The sequence below is a fragment of the Phymastichus coffea genome, unplaced genomic scaffold, assembly GCF_024137745.1.
Source record: "Phymastichus coffea isolate CEN01 unplaced genomic scaffold, Cenicafe_Pcof_1.1 PCOF00053, whole genome shotgun sequence".
Lineage (NCBI taxonomy): Eukaryota > Metazoa > Arthropoda > Insecta > Hymenoptera > Eulophidae > Phymastichus > Phymastichus coffea.
This window is the reverse complement of record NW_026706864.1, coordinates 963,789-982,992: the sequence shown is the minus strand read 5'-3', so window position 1 is coordinate 982,992 and position 19,204 is coordinate 963,789. Positions and strand designations below refer to the sequence as shown.

At 34.3% G+C, this 19,204-nt stretch overlaps 4 protein-coding genes across 11 annotated transcripts; 3 read left to right on the top strand and 1 right to left on the bottom strand.

Moving 5' to 3' along the window:
• The first annotated feature begins 114 nt into the window (after window positions 1-114).
• On the top strand, window positions 115-3,153 carry LOC131665595 (protein ecdysoneless). Its single transcript, XM_058937600.1, has 6 exons — window positions 115-503; window positions 712-1,031; window positions 1,113-1,381; window positions 2,031-2,425; window positions 2,513-2,705; window positions 2,780-3,153. The coding sequence occupies exons 1-6, from the start codon at window positions 242-244 to the stop codon at window positions 3,150-3,152; spliced, it is 1,812 nt and encodes a 603-aa protein (XP_058793583.1). The 5' UTR covers window positions 115-241; the 3' UTR covers window position 3,153.
• A 36-nt stretch (window positions 3,154-3,189) lies between these two features.
• Window positions 3,190-7,738, bottom strand: LOC131665596 (tether containing UBX domain for GLUT4). Of its 4 annotated transcripts, XM_058937602.1 has the most exons (10): window positions 7,695-7,738; window positions 7,262-7,450; window positions 7,028-7,167; window positions 6,861-6,962; window positions 6,740-6,795; window positions 6,417-6,666; window positions 5,897-6,334; window positions 5,470-5,827; window positions 5,185-5,350; window positions 3,190-5,028 (listed from the first exon to the last, which is right to left on the bottom strand). In XM_058937602.1, exons 4-10 carry the CDS (start codon window positions 6,945-6,947, stop codon window positions 4,902-4,904), a joined length of 1,482 nt encoding a protein of 493 aa, XP_058793585.1. In that variant the 5' UTR covers window positions 6,948-6,962; window positions 7,028-7,167; window positions 7,262-7,450; window positions 7,695-7,738; the 3' UTR covers window positions 3,190-4,901. The 4 variants fall into 4 exon arrangements, with proteins under 4 accessions (XP_058793585.1, XP_058793587.1, XP_058793584.1 ...); XM_058937604.1 differs by lacking the exons at window positions 7,028-7,167; window positions 7,695-7,738 and having other exon boundaries at window positions 7,353-7,429; XM_058937601.1 differs by lacking the exons at window positions 7,028-7,167; window positions 7,695-7,738 and having other exon boundaries at window positions 7,262-7,378.
• LOC131665597 (DEAD-box helicase Dbp80-like) lies at window positions 6,904-13,048 on the top strand. Of its 5 annotated transcripts, none has more exons than XM_058937609.1 (9): window positions 7,016-7,034; window positions 7,901-8,023; window positions 10,171-10,409; window positions 10,486-10,578; window positions 11,480-11,697; window positions 11,769-11,946; window positions 12,022-12,259; window positions 12,322-12,484; window positions 12,576-13,048. In XM_058937609.1, the coding sequence occupies exons 3-9, from the start codon at window positions 10,183-10,185 to the stop codon at window positions 12,827-12,829; spliced, it is 1,371 nt and encodes a 456-aa protein (XP_058793592.1). In that variant the 5' UTR covers window positions 7,016-7,034; window positions 7,901-8,023; window positions 10,171-10,182; the 3' UTR covers window positions 12,830-13,048. The 5 variants fall into 5 exon arrangements, with proteins under 5 accessions (XP_058793593.1, XP_058793592.1, XP_058793591.1 ...); XM_058937608.1 differs by lacking the exon at window positions 7,016-7,034 and adding an exon at window positions 7,663-7,795; XM_058937607.1 differs by lacking the exon at window positions 7,016-7,034 and adding an exon at window positions 7,778-7,846.
• Window positions 13,049-14,468: 1,420 nt separating this feature from the next.
• On the top strand, window positions 14,469-19,047 carry LOC131665572 (symplekin). Its single transcript, XM_058937541.1, has 11 exons — window positions 14,469-14,636; window positions 14,745-14,941; window positions 15,021-15,254; window positions 15,331-16,027; window positions 16,104-16,561; window positions 16,627-17,083; window positions 17,142-17,562; window positions 17,691-17,987; window positions 18,062-18,426; window positions 18,516-18,593; window positions 18,676-19,047. The coding sequence occupies exons 1-11, from the start codon at window positions 14,583-14,585 to the stop codon at window positions 18,754-18,756; spliced, it is 3,339 nt and encodes a 1,112-aa protein (XP_058793524.1). The 5' UTR covers window positions 14,469-14,582; the 3' UTR covers window positions 18,757-19,047.
• Window positions 19,048-19,204: the final 157 nt, after the last annotated feature.

Here is a 19,204-nt window from a genome sequence, read left to right as displayed (position 1 = left end):
CACTTCTACCCTTTACGATAATAAACTTCTACAGTTGCCCGCAACAGGCGCCACCAAATAGGTATAGTTCCGCGCGTACTTACAGGTTAGTGAGGTTAGATTAGGTTTCGCCGTTTGGCATGTGTGGTGCGCACGAAGTGGCGAATGGTGATATTGCTATAGATTAAGCGCTGCAAAAACGACTAAAGTGGATTGTAATGAACGTCGAGTAAAGACAATTTATAGACAACAGAAAGAAAAAATGCAAAATATAACAATACAGCCAAAGAGGCCAAGAGAGGACGATGTCCTCGAGTGCTTCCTCTATCCGCGATTTTGCTACACCCTAAACCCTGACGAGGTCAGCGACGACATGCTGAGCCAAGAAATTCAGACTTTCCAAAAAGACATTGAACCGTTTGTCAAGGATTACCTTTGGCACCGGGATGGTTTGAAGTTTCAAGCAAGGACCAAGCAAGCTTTGCAACTTGATAGTGTTGTAGAGGGTTCCTCCAGGGCATCTGGTAATTCTTCACCTCTGTTTATCATTATATTAAATTAGCTTTTTTTGCTCCTTAGCTTCAATTTCAAAAGTATATATAATTTTATAGTGCAAGGAATTAAGAAGAACTGAAAATTGAATACTAAATGCTGAATAGATCAATTAATTATTAAATAGCACTTATGAATAAAATTTTAATGATTAAAACTGTATGGGATCTTAAATTGCAGACTTTGATCTACTGCCGCACATACATGTGTTGTTGAGATTTGATGAAGATATAGGTGATGAGTGGTTTGTTGTCTTCCTCGTTATGAATCTCACCAACAAATATGAAGGCCTTATTGCGAGAATGGTTGATTCCGATGGTGAATTTCTACTAATTGAAGCAGCAGATGAACTTCCTGTCTGGGCAACTCCAGAAACTTGTCACAATCGTGTCTTTATTCTAAATGGTGCCATTCATGCAGTACAGGATAAACAGAAAATTTGCATAAATATTTTAAACAGTGTCTATCAACGTTCTCATATATTCAAGATGTCTGATAAAGTATGTGATTATTATCTGTTATCCACTTGATTAGTTATTTGTCAAGCAAATGTTACAATATTTTTATGAATCTAATTACAGGTTCAAGTTGCCATTCAAAAAAGAATTAACATCTATCCAGGAGAGACTAAAAGAAGAAAACATAAAGCAAGAGCTTACTTGCCTGAAAAAGCTGCTCATATTCTTCATAGAGAGCCTCAAATTATTGCAGCAGCGATAAGATCTGTTTGTCATTCAGATCCTTTGGAAAGAAAAGTTTGCCGCGCCATGCGTTATTTTCCTCCAGAACAGCGCATCATGACAAATGTTAATATGACCAAGTGCCTATATGCAATGGCCATGCATTGCAGGTAGGAATTAGATATATTATGCAAGAAAAATCAATGTAATATAATCGTACTAAAGATTAGTTTAACACCATTATTCATTCACAAACTAATTTAAGTATCGATTGATAATTGTAAATGAAATAGGGCTGGTCAGCGTGTATTACCAGTATGGTAAGTTTTTGGTAATTTAACTCACTTAAATATTCATGTGAATGGGTGAGTTAGGTAGAGCTAGCTGATTTCTAGTTTTCTATGTTGACTAAAGTACTGTACTTGATAGTATTGTAAATTTATAAAATTAGTTATATTCTTTTAGAATATGTATAGAAATATTCATAATTTTTAATGCTTGGATTACTATATAATTCTTTTACATTCAAATTTGATATACAACATGTGAAAGTAGATAGGATAAATAAGTCAGATTTTTCAATAGCTAGTTAAATAGTCATTACATGAATGTTATCAATGTTATCATTTGAAATGGATATGTACCATGTTAAAAGTAGTTCAATTATAGTTAGAATATGTAGCCAAGGCAAAAAGATTACTAGATTTCTTTAACAAAATTTCTTCTATTTTTCTGCAATGTTTTTCAAATTGCAGTTCTAAACCAGTGTCTATGTTTTTATTTCCCTAAAATTACTAAAATATAACTCATTTTACTTAGGTATACAGGCGACCCGCGAACAGGATGGAATTTACCACCAGCAAGTAGCCCAAAATATAACGCCTACCTACTTGGAATTAAAATTGCTTGTGGTCTAGAGATGCTGGTATCTCGTGGTCACGAGAAACGTCGTAAGCATACTACTGATAGCGAGATGAAGAATAGTGTTAACGAGGAAGTTTGGACTGCTTATTTGAATCGCGTCGAGGCAGCTGGTTACTTCCAGGACCTGTTGAAGGGTAGTAAGGAACACGAACAACGGTTGAAAAAAGCTAGAGACTTTTACGAGGAATATGTAAGTCCTAGCGAAGCAAGCAAGAGGTTGGAAGACAACGAGGCTACCAACGTGCTTGAAGTATACAGAGATATTCAAAGCAATGATATCGAGATTGAAGGTAAGAACATTGCTTCTATGAGATATTCTAGACATATTTTTTAGTTTATGAGGTCTTCATTAAAAATTGTAAATATTGATTTTGTAGCGGAAGAAATAACTACTTTGAGTCCCGAAGACAGTGATAGTTGGTTGAATGTAGACCCTACTCAACTTGAGGCGATGTTAAGTCAACAATTTGGACTCAGTAGTAAACCGGCAGAACAACCTTTAGGTTTGCAAGGAAAAGTTGAAGCCTTCATCAATAAAAAAAGTGGTATCGAAGGTGTTCAATTTTATGGGTAAGAATAATACGCACAATCTTTTATTTTAAAAGCATCTATAGATTATCATTAACGAACTCGCCTTATTGTAGAGAGAACGATGCTGATTCGAAAAGTGAAGACGTCGAAGATAACGGCCGCATTGAGTTCGATCCAGATGTCTTTGACACTGCTTTACGAGACATTTTAGACTTGGTAGTGCCAGGTGGTGATGGCGAGTTCGACGATAGCTCGGAAGGATCTTTAGGTGGTGATGATGAGGAAAAAAGAGAAATGGAAAAGTATATGAGATTACTCGACTCGGAGCTTCAAGAACAGATGCTCACTGCCGATAGTAATAATGTCGAAGCAAATCTCCGAGGCAGTATTCAAGAAGAGGCAGGTGGTTCTGGCCCTCTTGGAAATATTATTGGTGGACCTATCGAAAGATTGAAACACCTTCAACACGATACTGCTGACAAATAAACGTGTGAATTTTCAAGGACAACGCACGCTGTAGTGAAAGTTCGATCACTCTTTTAATCACTCGGGAGCCTTCTTTTAATGGTGCCATTTAGTCGTATATGAGACTGAGTTCACGAGAACTTCTTTTTCTAGGAAATGCGAATTACATACAAATTGTTTTATTAAGTATTCGGGTGTTTTTTTTAATTTTTATACTAGAATTTCATTTTGAAAATTATTGTATTGAAACTTGCGTTACTTTTATATTTGAGTATTTTGCGTAAATATTTAAGTTTGACGAATACAACTACAAATATACAAATACGCATGCACGCATGTGCGCGTATATCCAGTGGTTAAATTGTCAGAAATCTAAAGAACAGTCATATAACGCAACTGTGTTATTTATACATAATGATACAGTCGACATTTTTTTAAATTGAAATTGTGTTTGAATTAAAAATCGATAACATTTCTATAATTGATCAATCAAATCAAACATATTCCTAAGTTAGAGTGATTTCATATTACCGAATAAGACAAATATATAGAATAGAATTTTGTTACTTGACAGAACATTTATTGTTTTCAAAAGTTAATATTTTTTTTCAACTAATTCAAATGAAAAAGAGGACAATTTCGAAAACATGTTTAAGGAGTGGACCAAACTTACATCAACTTTGCAATCCAATAATTTTTCAATAAATGGTCTACCTCGAAAACGATCAATCATATCTATCAATTAATTAATTATAAAATGACGTTATTTGAATAATCTAATACTCTAAATAATTTATACAAACGAATGAAACGTTCGCAATGATATTAATGTTAATCTATACATATCATCGAATTAAGATAATAAGATAACATAAATATTTTGCTGTTGAAAGTGACATAGAAGCTTTAAACCTCGAATTTGTATTTGAAAAACATATATGGATGCCTATGAGCATAACTGAAATAGTGTAGATGTAAGATGCAAATATTCAAACAATTTTTCAACCGTAAGATAAATCTGTTTTTTAATCTAAATTTCAAGTATAAAATTTGTCGATACAGAAAAAGTATGCTTCAAATGACAATGCCTTTCAAATAGCAAAATCTTACAGACGTGAGAAATAATTCTCGAAACAAAAATAAGTATATAAATAAAAATACAGTCGCTTAAATTCATTCAAAAAATAAAAAAGATATGAAAGCCTTGGCGTTTAACGCATCTCATAAATCGCATTTTTATCTCTTGGCTAATCTGTGATAGATTTTATAATATATATTGCTGAATCTAAATAAAGTCTAAAAAATAGAATTTAATCATACAAAATTACCCTAAAAATATTATTTACAGTATTAATATGAAAACTAACAACCTATAACATTTATTCTGTAGTTCAATAAATTATAAAAAGTAGTCAGTATATAAATTAAAAAAAAATTTCGATCTTTTTATAACTGCTAAAAGCTAACATTTTTACAATAATTCGCTTCTCAAAAATAAAGAAAAGGTCCAGAAAGAATATAACTTGCAAAATGATCCACTTTTTTATAAATATTTTAATGAACATTGAGAAAAGTAATAAATATATAGAATTGCCATTTTTTGAAAAAAAATATTTTCGATTCCTTGCTCAATACCATAACGAGAAATCTATTAACAAGTAGTATACGGTCAATCACGCGCGCCTAATGTACTTACAATAGAAATAAAATTAAAACCTTCGCTCAACATGCGTTCGATTAATACTCTTCGAGCTCGAACCACTGTCGTGCTTAATCTTTTTTGGGTAACGGACGGGCATTCGTACCTTCCATTTCTGGCATTTGCTCAGGTATTGGAGTCTCCGGAGGTTGAGCAACATCCACCGTCATTTCTGTGTCATTTCTTGTGGTTTTCAGCCTGCAAGTCAAATAATAACGATTGTAATTAGTCTTAAGACAAATCATCTTTATTATTTCTATGAACTCTTTTGATACAGTTTTGTTATGCGAATTAAAGCAATGTATCGCCACACACACACACACACACACACACACACACACACACACCATATACCTGATTTTAAGAGCCTGAATGCTAGCAGCAGCGGGATCAGTCAGTTTGGATTTGATGTCAAGTCTCAAATCGGAACTGCCGGAGTAATGAATTATAGCACTTGGTACGAGATCCTGGTCAATCAGATTTTTTTTTGGGCTCAAATTACAACGAGGCGGTGCTGTATCTATGGCAATAGTATACAAATATAATTATTATACGTTGTATCTCTGAGATATTTGAATAAAGACTTATATTGAAAAGCGTTTTCAAAAACAAGCGTATTTTCATGGTACATATACCTACATAGCGTAAAATCACTTTCTGGATTTTCCAGATATTTCCGAACAAAATCCTTGACCGCCTGTATATTCTCCAGAGGCCTGAAACGTCCTTGTAGTATCAACTGATTTGGAAATTGTATTCTTATAATAGTCTCTTGATACTTATATAAACGATGTAATCGTCCTTTATTTTTTTCCAATTCTCGTTGAGCTTCTGTTAACAAAGGTGTTTCTTCCAAAGTTGATTGCATTTTCTTTACGTCACGTAACAGAGCTTTCGCGTCATTTCTTGTTAACTCGAAAAAATCATCAGGAATATCGGCTTGCTGAATCGTTTTTGCACCTGTTTGATTGAACAGTATAGCATCTCTGTCACCCAACTATGAAACATTTATTCTAAGAAAATATTTTGTTTTATCCAATTGAAGTCATTATGGATAAGTACTTACATATTCAACTTTCGGCTCTTCTATCAATTCTTCAGTTGGCAGTGAACATGATTCTACATTGCCATCAATTTCCATGAGTGTTTCATCGATTTTTTGAATTAATTTATTTGATCCATCATTTAATACTTTCTGATATGTTTCTTTAGTTTTACATTCTTCTGATTTTGCTTCTTGTGATGTTTCAGGCTTCTGTTTTTCAGATTTAATAATCGAAAGAGGATTTAAAGCTTTATTTTTGGGATCAACCAATGGAGCACGTTTTGGCTTAGTTTCGTCACATTCCTCAATCTTTGGAATTTTTGGTTTCTGTGATATGTTATATACATGTGCTTGTTCTTGGAATTTTTTAGGATCACGTTGTAGAAGTCTGAACAGGGCTTTACCATTTGTTAACCCTAATGATTTTATCGTTGTTGTTTCAAATTCTTTACTATATATCTGAAAACAAAATGTTTCCAAAAGTTATCAAACTAGTTAATTATACATACAATGAACTTCCGTTTTTAAGATAAAATCTTACCTCTTTATGCATAAAAATTATAATTGCAGTCTCAGTATTAAATTCAATACCTAAATTATCAAGAATTTTTTCAATAGTTACTGTTGCTGAAAACACTCCTATCTCTCTTTTTCCATTTTCCAACTGAACACAAATGGTTACATTTGATACTTTTCTTGGAATTTTACATTTCACCATTTCCAAATAAGCATTATTTGATATATTGGCATGCGCAAAAGTTAAACTAACATCAAGTATTGAATTATGATGCCTAAATAATAACAATTATAAGTATACTATTAATATCACTGAAATTAATATATTATTTAGAATTTTTTTCTTACTTTAAATCATATTCATCTGCATTGAAATCATATTTTTGACAAACTTCCTCGAGTATCTACAACAAATAAACCAATAATTTTGATAACTTATTAAAACTTTTTCATAGCTACACAAACATACTTGCAATATTGTCATGGAGGGTAATACTTTGACAGTGGGTCTGCGACCATGAGGTGTTAGTACAATGACACTTTTCTTAGCAGCCATTGTTGTTTCTGTCTTCTAAAAAAAACACATTACTAAATTAAAAAATGTTTCATTATCATCAATTTTTGGCTTAAACTTACAACTACTGTAAGTATCACATTCTAGAATATTATATCTTTTCATAATCCAAATTTTTTTATAATCTTATTTTTACGTGACAGTGAAAAAATGAGTCATATTTAACAGCTGATCGTTTGAAAAGAAAATTAATTGTCATTGCCTAGAAAAGTTGCGAAGTAAATTTGGTACATGTGTATAAAGTATTTTAAAAAAATGTGATTTGCGAAATAATTTACGGTTATATATATATATACCTAATGAATTTTTTGAAATGATAACTATTGTATTTACACTTTGACTCCTATTTCATCAAGTTATAGCAGTATTTTTCGTATATACACTAACCTACAAAGTCATTCCTTCATCACATATATATATTACATACACAGCAAAGCTCAAGGTGTGTGTATGAACGTGAGGGCGCAAGTCTTCAGGCTCCGTTTCTACCAAACGGAAAATTAGCCGATAAATTTTTTTGCACAACTGTCATTTTTTAATATTTAATAACACCAAAAATTTTTAAAAAGTAAAGAATTTTATTTATTGTTTTAACATTTGTAGTTTATACAAATGTTTATCGATTGCGAGCATTGATATCGAGTCTCTAATTGACTATTGTATTGTCATTGTAATTAGATAAAAGCTAATAGCTGATAAATATAGTTGAGAGCGAAGAATTCCCCATACATATACACAAATCACACTATTATATAAAAACAGTTGAAATTTTATCCGCTCAACGCTGTGCAGTGCAGACGTATATATTTTACCGTGAAGTCGCTACCTAGGTAACTCCTGTCCATCCTTCGTTCGACATTGAAACGTCTTTCTCTAATAAAGTGCGTTAAATGTAACATCAGTGTTAAATAATAAATAAATATAACGTGTTTCAGTGCAAAGTGAATGATGGCTGATCCTGTAGCAAATGTCAATAATGTCTCATTGTTAACGTAAACATTGATCGGAAGCATCAATTTTTTCCGCACTCCCATGCTTTAGACAGAATCGTCCTGAAGGTAAATAATCGTGCTACGGAACAATCTAGAACGCATCCGTATTCTCGCGAGGTGTAACGTACATATAGTTCTTTTCATTTGGATTTAACTAATTTTCTTTTTCGTTATTTTTACTTTTAACGCGTTTGTTGCACTCATATCGCGAGTATTCATGCAATTTATAAACAATGCAATTTTGTTATTGTTTGTGTATAAAGTTGATCAGGTCATGCTTCGTAATCCCGTCGCCATATAGGGGTCACAGTGGCCTTTTTAATTAAGTTGGGGCCATCATGACTTTTGTATTTTGACCGGCTGGAATTTGAAGAGTGGTTTTTGATCCGACGGTTGGGTAATTTGTTAAACAGCTTGAATGTTTAAATCGCTCTGTCTTTAGAACTAAAAGGGACATAAACATTTGCCCTAGAAACGCCAACTAAGCACGTATATGGTCGCGACTATACTGATGAAACGTATCTTTCAAAAGTTTTTTTTAATGTTTTTTTATGTATTAACATCACCTTTAATAAGAAAAGATCTCAAATAATTTGTATTTTGTTTCACTACGAAGTCAAATATAAGCTTTATAATTGAATTTGAAATATTGAACACCCGAAAATTTGAAAAGGTTATTCAAACGCAGTTAAAACAGCGCTTTTGTGCACTAATTGCGTCGTTTCTGTCTCTGTAGCACGGTGAATCCTCATTGTTTTTTGCTAGACGAGCGTCGTGTAAATTAGCAGATACAAACATAGAGCAAGAATAAGCCAGTAAAAAAGCAAATCTTTTGTTATTTCATTCAATATATTTTTCATTTCGGATTACATACGTGTATGTGTGCGTGTGTGCGTGTGTTAAGTAACGTATTGACCAAAATATATGGGGAGTCGTGAAATTTGTACCGAGTGTTTAGCGAAAATGACCACGATGAAATTTCAAAATTAGAAATGATGTTTCCGTTGTATTATAATTAAATCGTCCTAACATTAGATAGTTCAGGCAGATTAGGAGAGTCATCAGTAATATCTGTAAGTAGCTACATAAGCTTTGGAGGGAAGATGTGTACGTCCGGCGAGAAAAAATGACTACGCTAACAATAATTAGCGAAAAAGAGGTAAAATCTGATTTTTTCACTTTTTGACGATGAATTTTCATATGCAATATAATAATTTCCATGCGTAATTTCTATCCTTTTTCGGCACTAAATTTACCTGCTATGCGAAATAAATAGTCAAACGTTAAAATCGAATAAATATTTTTTCTTTTTTTGTAAAAAGAATCATACAAATCAGCTATTTGTTTATTAACTAATGGCTTTTGCAAATTGATAGATATTAATGGAAAAGCAATATAAATTGCGTTATGACTGAATGAAAATAGGTTATAAATTTCAATAACAAATATTAATAACTTTCGTTGTCAAAGTCACTGTTGCTAAAAAAAAGGCTTCGATTAAACATAATTTCTTGCCTTTGGAGATGTCCAAAATCGTCGCCAAGGCTATATAAAGTAAAGCGCAGGCTAGTTATTTCCGTGTACGAAAATAAAGTTTGGACAAAGTCTCTTTTCAATATAGTTTCTTTTGAACCATATTTCTTTCACCATGATAGTATACACCTTGCTTTCAAGAACTATATCTACTTACAGTTATTGTTGATTTTGAATGTTGTTATTTCCAGGATGGCTGGAATAAGAGGTTTCAGTCCTTCCACGGTTAATTTATTTAGTTTTATGATCGATATTTCTATAAATTTGATATATAGGCATTCCGAACTCGAGCAAAGTTACTTGCATATTTAATTAATTCAATATACATCCGTGTGTATGTAACGCGCCTACTTATAGCTTTTTCTTAGATTAACGTAAATAACTTTTAACACGAAACCGCCAATAAAATTTAATCCAATCTTGGATGAATCTCGCTGTTATTTTATTTCTGTCGGATTATTCTTCTTATATCCTTTCTATAGCTATTTAAGAAAATCACTTGATCTAAAAATATAGAAAAAAGGGGAATAATAAAATATCGTGGGGGAGTTATAGCTGTTGAAAATTTTCCACGGCGGAAAAAATTTGTATATATTTGTCAAGAAATAAATACTTTAGTGATCAAGCAGTTGAAGAGTCGTCTTGCATATATAATAACAAAAAACACTGTGTTTTCGTAGTTGCCTTTAGAAATGTTGCTGATGGAACCTCACCTGCGACGACCACACACATCTTCCATTAGCTCGCTTCTGATAAGCGGAATGCAGCAGCAGCAACAGCAGCCATCTACGAGTGCGACTGAGTTATACACCGAACCGAAGAGACTTACGGCACTGGAAACTTATTTGTCTCAAGGAGTCCAACATGTCGACTCGAACTCCCCGTTGTACAGTGCTAAAACTTTCGAAGAGCTTAATCTGTAACTTCATTTTTGATTATGTTACTTTTAATTGGATGTTTAGATATATACATGTGGAAATTTAAATTTATTCTAGGAAGACAGAACTACTAAAGGCTATTTATGAGATGAAATATAACGCACCCTCGAAAATTCAGGAACAGGCCCTACCCATTCTGTTAGCTAATCCGTAAGTTTCTTTTTTAAATGCTTTTTATTATAATGATAGTAATTATACATGATTTTCATGTCTAAAATGTGACAGAGACATAATACATCTACGATTTCGGATTATTACAAAAATAAATGATACTCTATACGTTTATTAATTTTTTCATTGCGTGTATTTTTATGTATTACATATTACCATAAATGTTTTTCGTTTTATTGTATTTTACGTATTGTTAATATGCTTAAAACAATATCAACTGCTAAAGCAATATAGCAAGTATGTTACTGATATAGTCAAGGAAAATTGTGTGCCAAGTTTCTTCTTTTCGTGCATTTTTAATAATTTTCCTTATTCCTTGTGTGTCTTTAAAACTTGAAATGCGCCACAGCGCTAGCCTTTTCGAACGAACTCTTCCCGAACTACTGTTATAGTGAAATTAACAGTTTTAAACTGATCTGTCCTCTTAATGTTCTACTCTATAATGTAGAATCTAATTATTCGCAAACTGAAAAACAGAAGGTACAAGGAGTAAAACTGAAAATATGCATTTTTTCCAAGAGTTGATGATGCAACTTTGATTGTCGATAAATATTACGCATATATGTAGGACGGCTCAAATAAATAGTCTTGTCTTCATAGGTTTTTTCAAATTGATAGTTTTTTACGTGTATTTGTTTGTTATATGTAATGAAATATCAAATTCTATAACGTTCAATGCATTGAAGAATCGAGGGACTTAGCGTGAGAATGTCACGGAAAATCGTGAACGTTTTGTACATGTACATACGAAGTCCTTACTTCGACTACACGTTACATGTGATAAATTATTTATAGCTTATAAAACTAAATCGCTCGTATAATATTCAGCAAAACTACCCTGAGATAAAAACAAAAAACTTGTTTCATCCTACCGCCGTAGCCCAAAAAACTTGATCGCGCAGTCGCAGTCAGGTACAGGCAAAACAGCAGCATTCACATTGGCACTGCTCAGTCGAGTAGACTCTAGCAAACCGTATCCACAAGTTTTATGCCTCTCACCAACTTTTGAGCTTGCACTTCAAACAGAAAAGTTCATTGCTTCATTAGCTAAATACCTTCCTGATATTAAACTAATATTAGCTACTAAAGGAGAGAATCGTAAGTTTATTACGATACTTGAATTCCAGTTAAAATGTATACATATGAAAAGGTAACTTTCGAATTTTCAGTACCAAAGGGTACTCAAATCAAAGAACACGTGGTGATTGGTACACCTGGAAAAGTTCTCGACTGGGCGTTAAAGTATCGCTTTTTCGATCCCAAGATGATCAACGTTTTCGTTCTGGACGAAGCCGATATTATGATTTCTATTCAAGGATATCAAGATCAATGTCTCAGGATTCACGGGTCAGTAATATAAAATAAACAAATACCACAATTAGTCGACTTTTCCACGAATTTCCGTATATACGTTTTTTTTAGACAACTTAATTTCGCATGCCAGTTAATGTTCTTTTCAGCGACATTTAACGACGAGATAATGCTATTCGCCGAAGCTATCGTCACCAATCCGGTAATTATTAGGCTGAAAAAGGAAGAGGAAAGCTTAGACAATATCAAACAGTATTACGCATTGTGCCAAACTTTGGATGATAAGTACGAAGCTATTGATAACATTTACGGGGCTATATCGATTGGACAAACAATTATTTTTTGTCATGTGAGTAACTTATACGACCAAATATACTTTTTATATTGATAAATTTCTCATTTTAATTGTAGACGAAAAAGACGGCAAATTGGTTGTCGGATAAAATGACAAAAGATGGCCATTCTGTTGGGATACTCTCTGGCGATTTGACTGTCGAGGATAGAGTGAGGGTTTTGCATAGGTTCCGGGAAGGACTTGAAAAAGTGTTGATTACTACAAACGTATTGGCAAGAGGTATCAATGTCTTTCTTTTTCGTAGAAAAATGTTCATTTGATCAGCCTCTATAAGCACAATAATTTTGCAATGCTGTGAATTTGTATTCAGGAATCGACGTGGAACAAGTGACGGTTGTCGTGAATTTTGACATGCCAGTTGACCAAAATAACAAAGCGGACTACGAGACTTACTTACACCGTATCGGCAGAACTGGCCGATTTGAGAAGAAAGGAATTGCCATTAATTTGATCGACTCGCAACATTCCATGCTAATCTGCAGAGATATTCAGAATCATTTTCGAAAGACAATAGCTCTACTAAACGTCAAAGATCCCGAGGAGATTGAAAAGATAGGATCCTGAAAAGCTATCTTATCAAAATAGATGATCACAGTTTCATTTGTTCTCTGATGTGTACTAAGTATTATTAAAAGTAAGCTCGATCACAATTTGACTGCTACCTCACGTATAAATAATTGAAACTATATATCAATTACATAAGGTTTAACTGGGATATAGTTATATAACTTAACAATAACGATCGAAATGACTATCCTTTTTATTGTCTTAATGATTTCATAATAAAACAATGTTAAATATTAAAGTTAATATTAGACTTATTTCAATTCCAATTCCATGCGTATCAATGGACTCCGTCGCGCGAATTGTTTGTCAAGGATGTGCAGATTTCAAAATGAACGCCATCAAATAATAATTGGTAGATGGCGACATCTTGCGTTCTGTCGTTGACATGGTTCACGCCTTAGGGTGCTCTTACATGGGAGCGGAAAGCGGACAAAAAGAGAAAGTTTTGTCCGCTAACGGACAGACGCACGTCTTACGTGGTGTAACATCCCCACCCTTGCCGTTGGCGCGAACAAGGAATAATTTGTATTTAGTTGTAAGCGCGGGATGAATTTGAACGTGACTCGATAAATAAGGAATGAGAGCGTTCATTGACCGACTTTATAATTTGGGTAGCGTGGAAAATTCAAATGAAAAGAGAGATCAGTGATACTTCAAACTGCCAATTGCTTTTAATGATGTAGAATACAAGAAAAATGTCACAAGTTTCTCTCGTGAGGGCTCTGCTCTGACTGACTTGTCGTTGTCCTGGAGCGTCCTCCTCGGCGCTCCCCTCTGTCACTCCCAAAGGGGTAGGTTTAGCATCAACACCTCCAAAGAGAGGGAGGAGTAAGAGTTTTTTCGGCATCCAGTCATTTGATGAAGTGGGCGTCATCCTTTCTTCGAGAAAGGCCTCGAAGAAAGGATGCAGTAAAAAGGGAAAGTTTTCGCGGCACGTTCGGACCTACGTGCTTCATCCTTTATTGCCGGTTTAGAGCATTTTTTCTGCTGTTTGCTCCGATGCCAATCTTGCGCTCGCAATTTGTCCAGGTGAGCAACATGTGTAGCGCAGACGTCGGCGCGCTCGAGTAGATGCCGTAGTCGAGATTTATTGTAGTGCAATAAATCTTTCTTTATTCGTTTGTTTTTTTTTTTTTTTTTTTCCTTTGAATATTCGTAGTAAGAGTTGCATTTTCAAGTGACCATTTACACGTTTTCGCTTATATTATCGACGTTCATAAATCTCGCGGGTGTACATATGCTGTTTGCGCTTGCGCCTTATTTCATACCTGTCATATACATATGTTATAGACGCAACGTGACGTGTCCGTTCGTCACAGTGGTGCATCCCTCTCCCCCCTCTCCTCTTATTCGTAGCGTCCCTTTCTATTATTCTAAACATGCTATAATTATAATTTTTCGACACTCCGTGTGGAAAGTGCGTTTTTCTCGCACGCTCGGCAAAAAACGTGCGTTGAAAATCGCACTTTCCATACGTCATATAAAAAAATACGGTACGGAATATGTTCGGGAAAGAGTTTCTCGTCACCTTTCTTTCTCTTTTTGTCCGCTCGAATCGGCTATCTGCAGCTGTCCGCTGCCGCTCTGTCCACTTTCCGCTCCCATGTAAGAGCACCCTTACGGTTACTTCGCCGCAAAAACTTAACCTCTAAAATATATTGTCAACATGAATGGTATCAGAAAGTGGGCATCATACATTTTTTTTATTTAACGATTGACTGCCAAGAATCGTCAATCAACTTTATTAAATATGGATCCCCGGATTCACCGTCGAGTAGAGCCACAAAAGAGTACCGGAGATACAGTAAATATTCCACAGCTTGTTATTTTCATTACCGTTTTTTTCTGTTGATTAAACGAAGAAACTTCGATATATTTTTAGTTGTTATTTGTTATTTTGTGAATTTCGCAGGTTGTAGAATGGCTTAACGAAGCCGCTACTACGAATGATGATAATTTAAAGGTACAAAACTTGTACAAAGTGCAGGAAATTATATTAAACAAGGAGCCACTTTTGTTGGATAATTGTTTAGATGAGATTTTGCAATTCGCGGTTGACAGAAATTCAGATGTTAGAAAAGCTATTGCTGGCTTTATTGAGGATGCTGGGTATGAAATATAATCATTTTTTTACCACTTTTATTATGAACAAAAAAAAAATACAAAAAATTTATGTATAATTTGACAGAGAGAAAGCACCAGAAACAATCCCAAGGCTCATTTTAGTTTTGATCAGACTAGTAACGGATACCGCTGCAGTTGTAGCCAAACGTGCTTTGCGAGCAAGTGGAAGAATATTTAAAGCCACTCTGAAATGGGTATCGTTTGCCCCAGTTTTTACACCAGATATGGAGAATGCATGGGGACAAATAAGTAATTTGAAGATACAAATAATTAACATGATTGACAGTGTAAATGATGGGTACAAATTTAACATTCCATTTTATTTTTAACATATTATTATTTATTTATATTTCAATTGTACACTTATTCCTCAGTATAAGGACTCAAGCGATCAAATTTCTCGAAGGAGTGATTTTGATCCAAAGTTACCCTCAAGAAAATTCTCTCAAAAAGGATGATGACTTTTCTTTGGAAGATGTACCTTTGACTTTGACAACAATTCGTAGAAGAAATTTGGAAGCTGAGGCAAAACATGTAATAGCTCTCTTAATAAATTTCTTCCACTCGGTTCATGTCAGCAGTGTTAATCTTATAACATGCATGGGATCTTTGTCGCTCATTGCAAAGATGAGACCTCAATTCATGTCAGAGATCATCCAAGCAATGCAAAAGTTGTTAAGTAATCTACCCCCCACTTTAACAGACTCTCAAGTGACAAGTGTACAAAAGCAAATGAAACTGACTCTGCTTGGTTTTCTAAAACATCCAGCTTGTTCAGATTATCAAAATGTTGGTAAACTTTTACTGCAGCTAGGTTGTAAAGAAAATGAAATTGCTAAGTTCATGCCAAAGCCTGAAGAGTTGAGAAAAATTAAGAAGAGACAACAAGAAAGCATTGCTGCTCAAACTATTAAAAAAGCTAGGATTGAAATACCTGTTATTGAAGAGCCCGAAATAGTACCATTACCTGTTCCTGCACCACAATTACCGGAGTTAATTGAACTGTCAGAAGGATACATAGCTGATAGACTGAGCGTTGAGATTGCTACAGAATTGGTGATGAGCAGTATGGTAAGTTGTATAGAAAAAGATATTGATACTGTTATTTGAAATTGAAAAATATCTTAAATCATGTAATCATTTACAGCCATGGGTACCTGATTCAGTTACTGTACCACCTACCTTCATGAGGGAGTACCAACCAACATCCACAACTGATATTACAGTACAGCGACGAGTAGTGGCTAAGCTTTTAGCTAATCAAATTAAGCTCACAAAAGCAAAGAAGTCTAAGCCAGATACAAAAGATGAAAGACTAGAAACTGTGATGGAAGATTTAATTAAAAATCCATCAATCAGTGTTGCAGAAGTTAGAAAAGAGAGAAAACGTGAGAAAGATAGAGAAAAGGAATTACAAGCTAAGGCTGCACTGGAAGCTCATGAAAAATCTCTGGCTAAAGCGAGAAGTAGAGTTAAGGCACTTAAACTTTCAGAAGTAACAAAGCCCCTTACTAATAATATCAGAGATAAAATGCTGCTGATGGCTGTAGACAGGATTCTTGGCACAGAGAAGAGTGTCATTATAGGAGGTGTTTCAAATATCAGGTAAATAATCATTTCCATTGTAAAAATAATTTTCTGCCATAGTACAATTTTCATTTGATTTTCAGATTGAAAATTTTGACGACTCTCGCAGCGACTTTCAATCCTTACGTAAAGGAGTTAATTCTACGACACATAACCGAGGATATGCGGACGCGTCTTGAATTAGCCATGTGTTGGTTATACGAAGAATACGCTTTGCTACAAGGTTTTCAACGCCGAACAATTTTACATCAAAAGCCATTGGAGGGACCACACCAAGCGTACAACAGTTTATTTTGCACTCTCGTCACAGCAATCGACAATATCACTGGCAAAGATCGTGATATTTTACTTGCCAGACTATACTTAGAGGCACCACTTATCACCGAAGATGCTGTGGAATCATTGAAGATGATCTCGTGCGATGAATCCAGAGGACTCGGACCACTACACCTTCTGAAAGATTTAGTAATTAGGAGGCCAATCAAGCAACTGATTTTCTTGAATGTAATAGAGTGTCATACAGGACACGAGAGTAGTATGGTGAGTTGGTCAAGTGCTCTAGAAGCATTTCAACATTGATAACTGATCTTAATTGTAGATTCGTGATTGCGCCATTCAACTAGTAGTCCAACTCTACGCACGTCCTGAACTCAGCAAGCTTATTGAAGAATACGCTGTCCTCTATCTTGGTTTCCTACGAGTACCCAATCCACCGGAAATAGTATTCGGCTCGGATCGTGGTAGGCCAAACATCGAGGAGCATTGGACTGAGTCTACGACGCGTGCCTGCCTTGGACTTTATTTGGCATTGCTTACCGAGAATCATAAACTTATCCACGAGCTTGCACGAGTCTACACTTCTATGAGCGCTGAGGTCAAGAGAATTGTACTGAGGCTTGTTGAAGGTCCCGTGCGTGCTATTGGAATGGCTAGTGTCGAATTACTCGAACTCGTTGAGAACTGTCCAAAGGGTGCAGAGACGCTCATTACCAGGATTATTCACATTTTGACAGATAAAGGTAAGTTTTTACTTTGATAAATGGAATCGGTGAAGTATACATTTTTCTTGTAGGCGTTATGCAAATAATACATTTAGTTATAACTTTTTTTTTTATTGAACAAATTCATTATTTATTTGTCGTTACAGCTCCTCCTAGTCCAGAGCTTGTAGCCAAAGTCAGAGAACTGTATCAAACTAGAGTTTCGGATGTTCGGTTTTTGATACCCGTACTCAATGGTTTGACCAAAAAAGAGGTCATAGCTGCACTACCCAAATTAATCAAATTAAATCCGATTGTTGTGAAAGAGGTTTTCAACAAACTTCTAGGAACTCACAACATTGAAGGCGGAGCAACTCATACTTCACCCATCACACCTGCCGAGCTTATGATCGCTTTACATACTATTGAGCCGAATAAAGCTGAATTGAAAACGGTTATTAAAGGTAAGTTCAATTGTATAAAAATTATTTATTAGGGTAGTTTAATGAATTCATTCGTTTTATTATTTTAATTTTAGCAACGTCACTGTGTTTTGCTGAGAAACAAATATTCACACAAGATATAGTAGCAGTAGTAATGCAGCAACTTATGGATATGACTCCACTACCAACGCTTCTAATGCGTACAGTAATTCAGAGCTTATCGCTATATCCACGATTAAGCGGTTTCGTGATGAATATTTTACAACGTTTGATATTGAAGCAAGTATGGAAACAACCGAAAGTTTGGGAAGGTTTTGTTAAGTGCTGCGAAAGAACTGAGCCTCAAAGTTTTTCTGTAATACTGCAATTGCCACCGGCGCAGCTAGTCGAAGCTTTGAAAATGGCTCCTAACTTACGTCAACCTTTGATCGATCATGTTGAAGCTTTTGCGGATAATCAGGTATACGTTATATATTTTATTGTTGCATATTTCAAATGTTGTTAGAAAATTTCTAACGTTTGTCTTAATGTCTTGTTATTTATTTGTAGAAAGCTCATATACCACAATCTATCATGGATGTGATCAAAGGGAAACCACCCATACTTATGCACGACGAATTTGACATCGTAAGTTTTCTGTTTATCTGCGAAGAATATGATTTTATAATTTCTATAAATAATTGCATAAATCTATTTTTTATAATTACAGGCTCCTCCTGGAGATTTTCACGAGCGTCAAGATACTAATGATCTCGACAATCTCGAGCCTGCACCTCCTGGATTAGACTAATAAATAATTGGTATAAATGTATATAATATAATTAAAATAGACGCCCAAGCGTAGATCTTCGTTGACGTAATTAAATGTTTTTTTCTGCTTTAAATCTTAGTTGTGAAATATAAAATTTTATGAATTGTCAAATGATTGTAAAATAGTTTTACTATTTTCTAAACTTCTTTCAATAGATCATAAATTTTACAGAAAAAAATATGTATGTGCATACAAGTGTATGTTTTAGTTATAAATGAAATATTAAAAAACTCATTCTTTCTAATAAAAGTATCATGAAGCAATCATGAAATACGCACTCAAATTGAATCAATTTATTTCCTAGATTTAATTCTTATAATTTTCTCTAAATTACAAAAGAAATAGATTTTAAAAAGTATTGCACAAAAAATATTAGACAGACAAATAAATGAAATTGAATATAATTTACTGTATGACAAGTATAAAA

Bases quoted from the DNA above. Each gene is read 5' to 3' on its own strand.
- LOC131665595 (XM_058937600.1), top strand. From the start codon at position 242: ATGCAAAATATAACAATACAGCCAAAGAGGCCAAGAGAGGACGATGTC. The intron at 1,032-1,112 runs GTATGTGATTAT...ATCTAATTACAG, and splicing joins TATTCAAGATGTCTGATAAA to GTTCAAGTTGCCATTCAAAA. The intron at 2,706-2,779 runs GTAAGAATAATA...GCCTTATTGTAG, and splicing joins GAAGGTGTTCAATTTTATGG to AGAGAACGATGCTGATTCGA.
- LOC131665596 (XM_058937602.1), bottom strand. From the start codon at position 6,947: ATGGCTGCTAAGAAAAGTGTCATTGTACTAACACCTCATGGTCGCAGA. The intron at 6,796-6,860 runs GTATGTTTGTGT...TATTTGTTGTAG, and splicing joins CCTCCATGACAATATTGCAA to ATACTCGAGGAAGTTTGTCA. The intron at 6,335-6,416 runs GTAAGATTTTAT...TTTTGTTTTCAG, and splicing joins TAATTTTTATGCATAAAGAG to ATATATAGTAAAGAATTTGA.
- LOC131665597 (XM_058937606.1), top strand. From the start codon at position 9,084: ATGACTACGCTAACAATAATTAGCGAAAAAGAG. The intron at 9,117-10,170 runs GTAAAATCTGAT...GTGTTTTCGTAG, and splicing joins CAATAATTAGCGAAAAAGAG to TTGCCTTTAGAAATGTTGCT. The intron at 11,698-11,768 runs GTAAGTTTATTA...TCGAATTTTCAG, and splicing joins AGCTACTAAAGGAGAGAATC to TACCAAAGGGTACTCAAATC.
- LOC131665572 (XM_058937541.1), top strand. From the start codon at position 14,583: ATGGATCCCCGGATTCACCGTCGAGTAGAGCCACAAAAGAGTACCGGA. The intron at 14,637-14,744 runs GTAAATATTCCA...TGAATTTCGCAG, and splicing joins AAAAGAGTACCGGAGATACA to GTTGTAGAATGGCTTAACGA. The intron at 14,942-15,020 runs GTATGAAATATA...ATAATTTGACAG, and splicing joins GGCTTTATTGAGGATGCTGG to AGAGAAAGCACCAGAAACAA.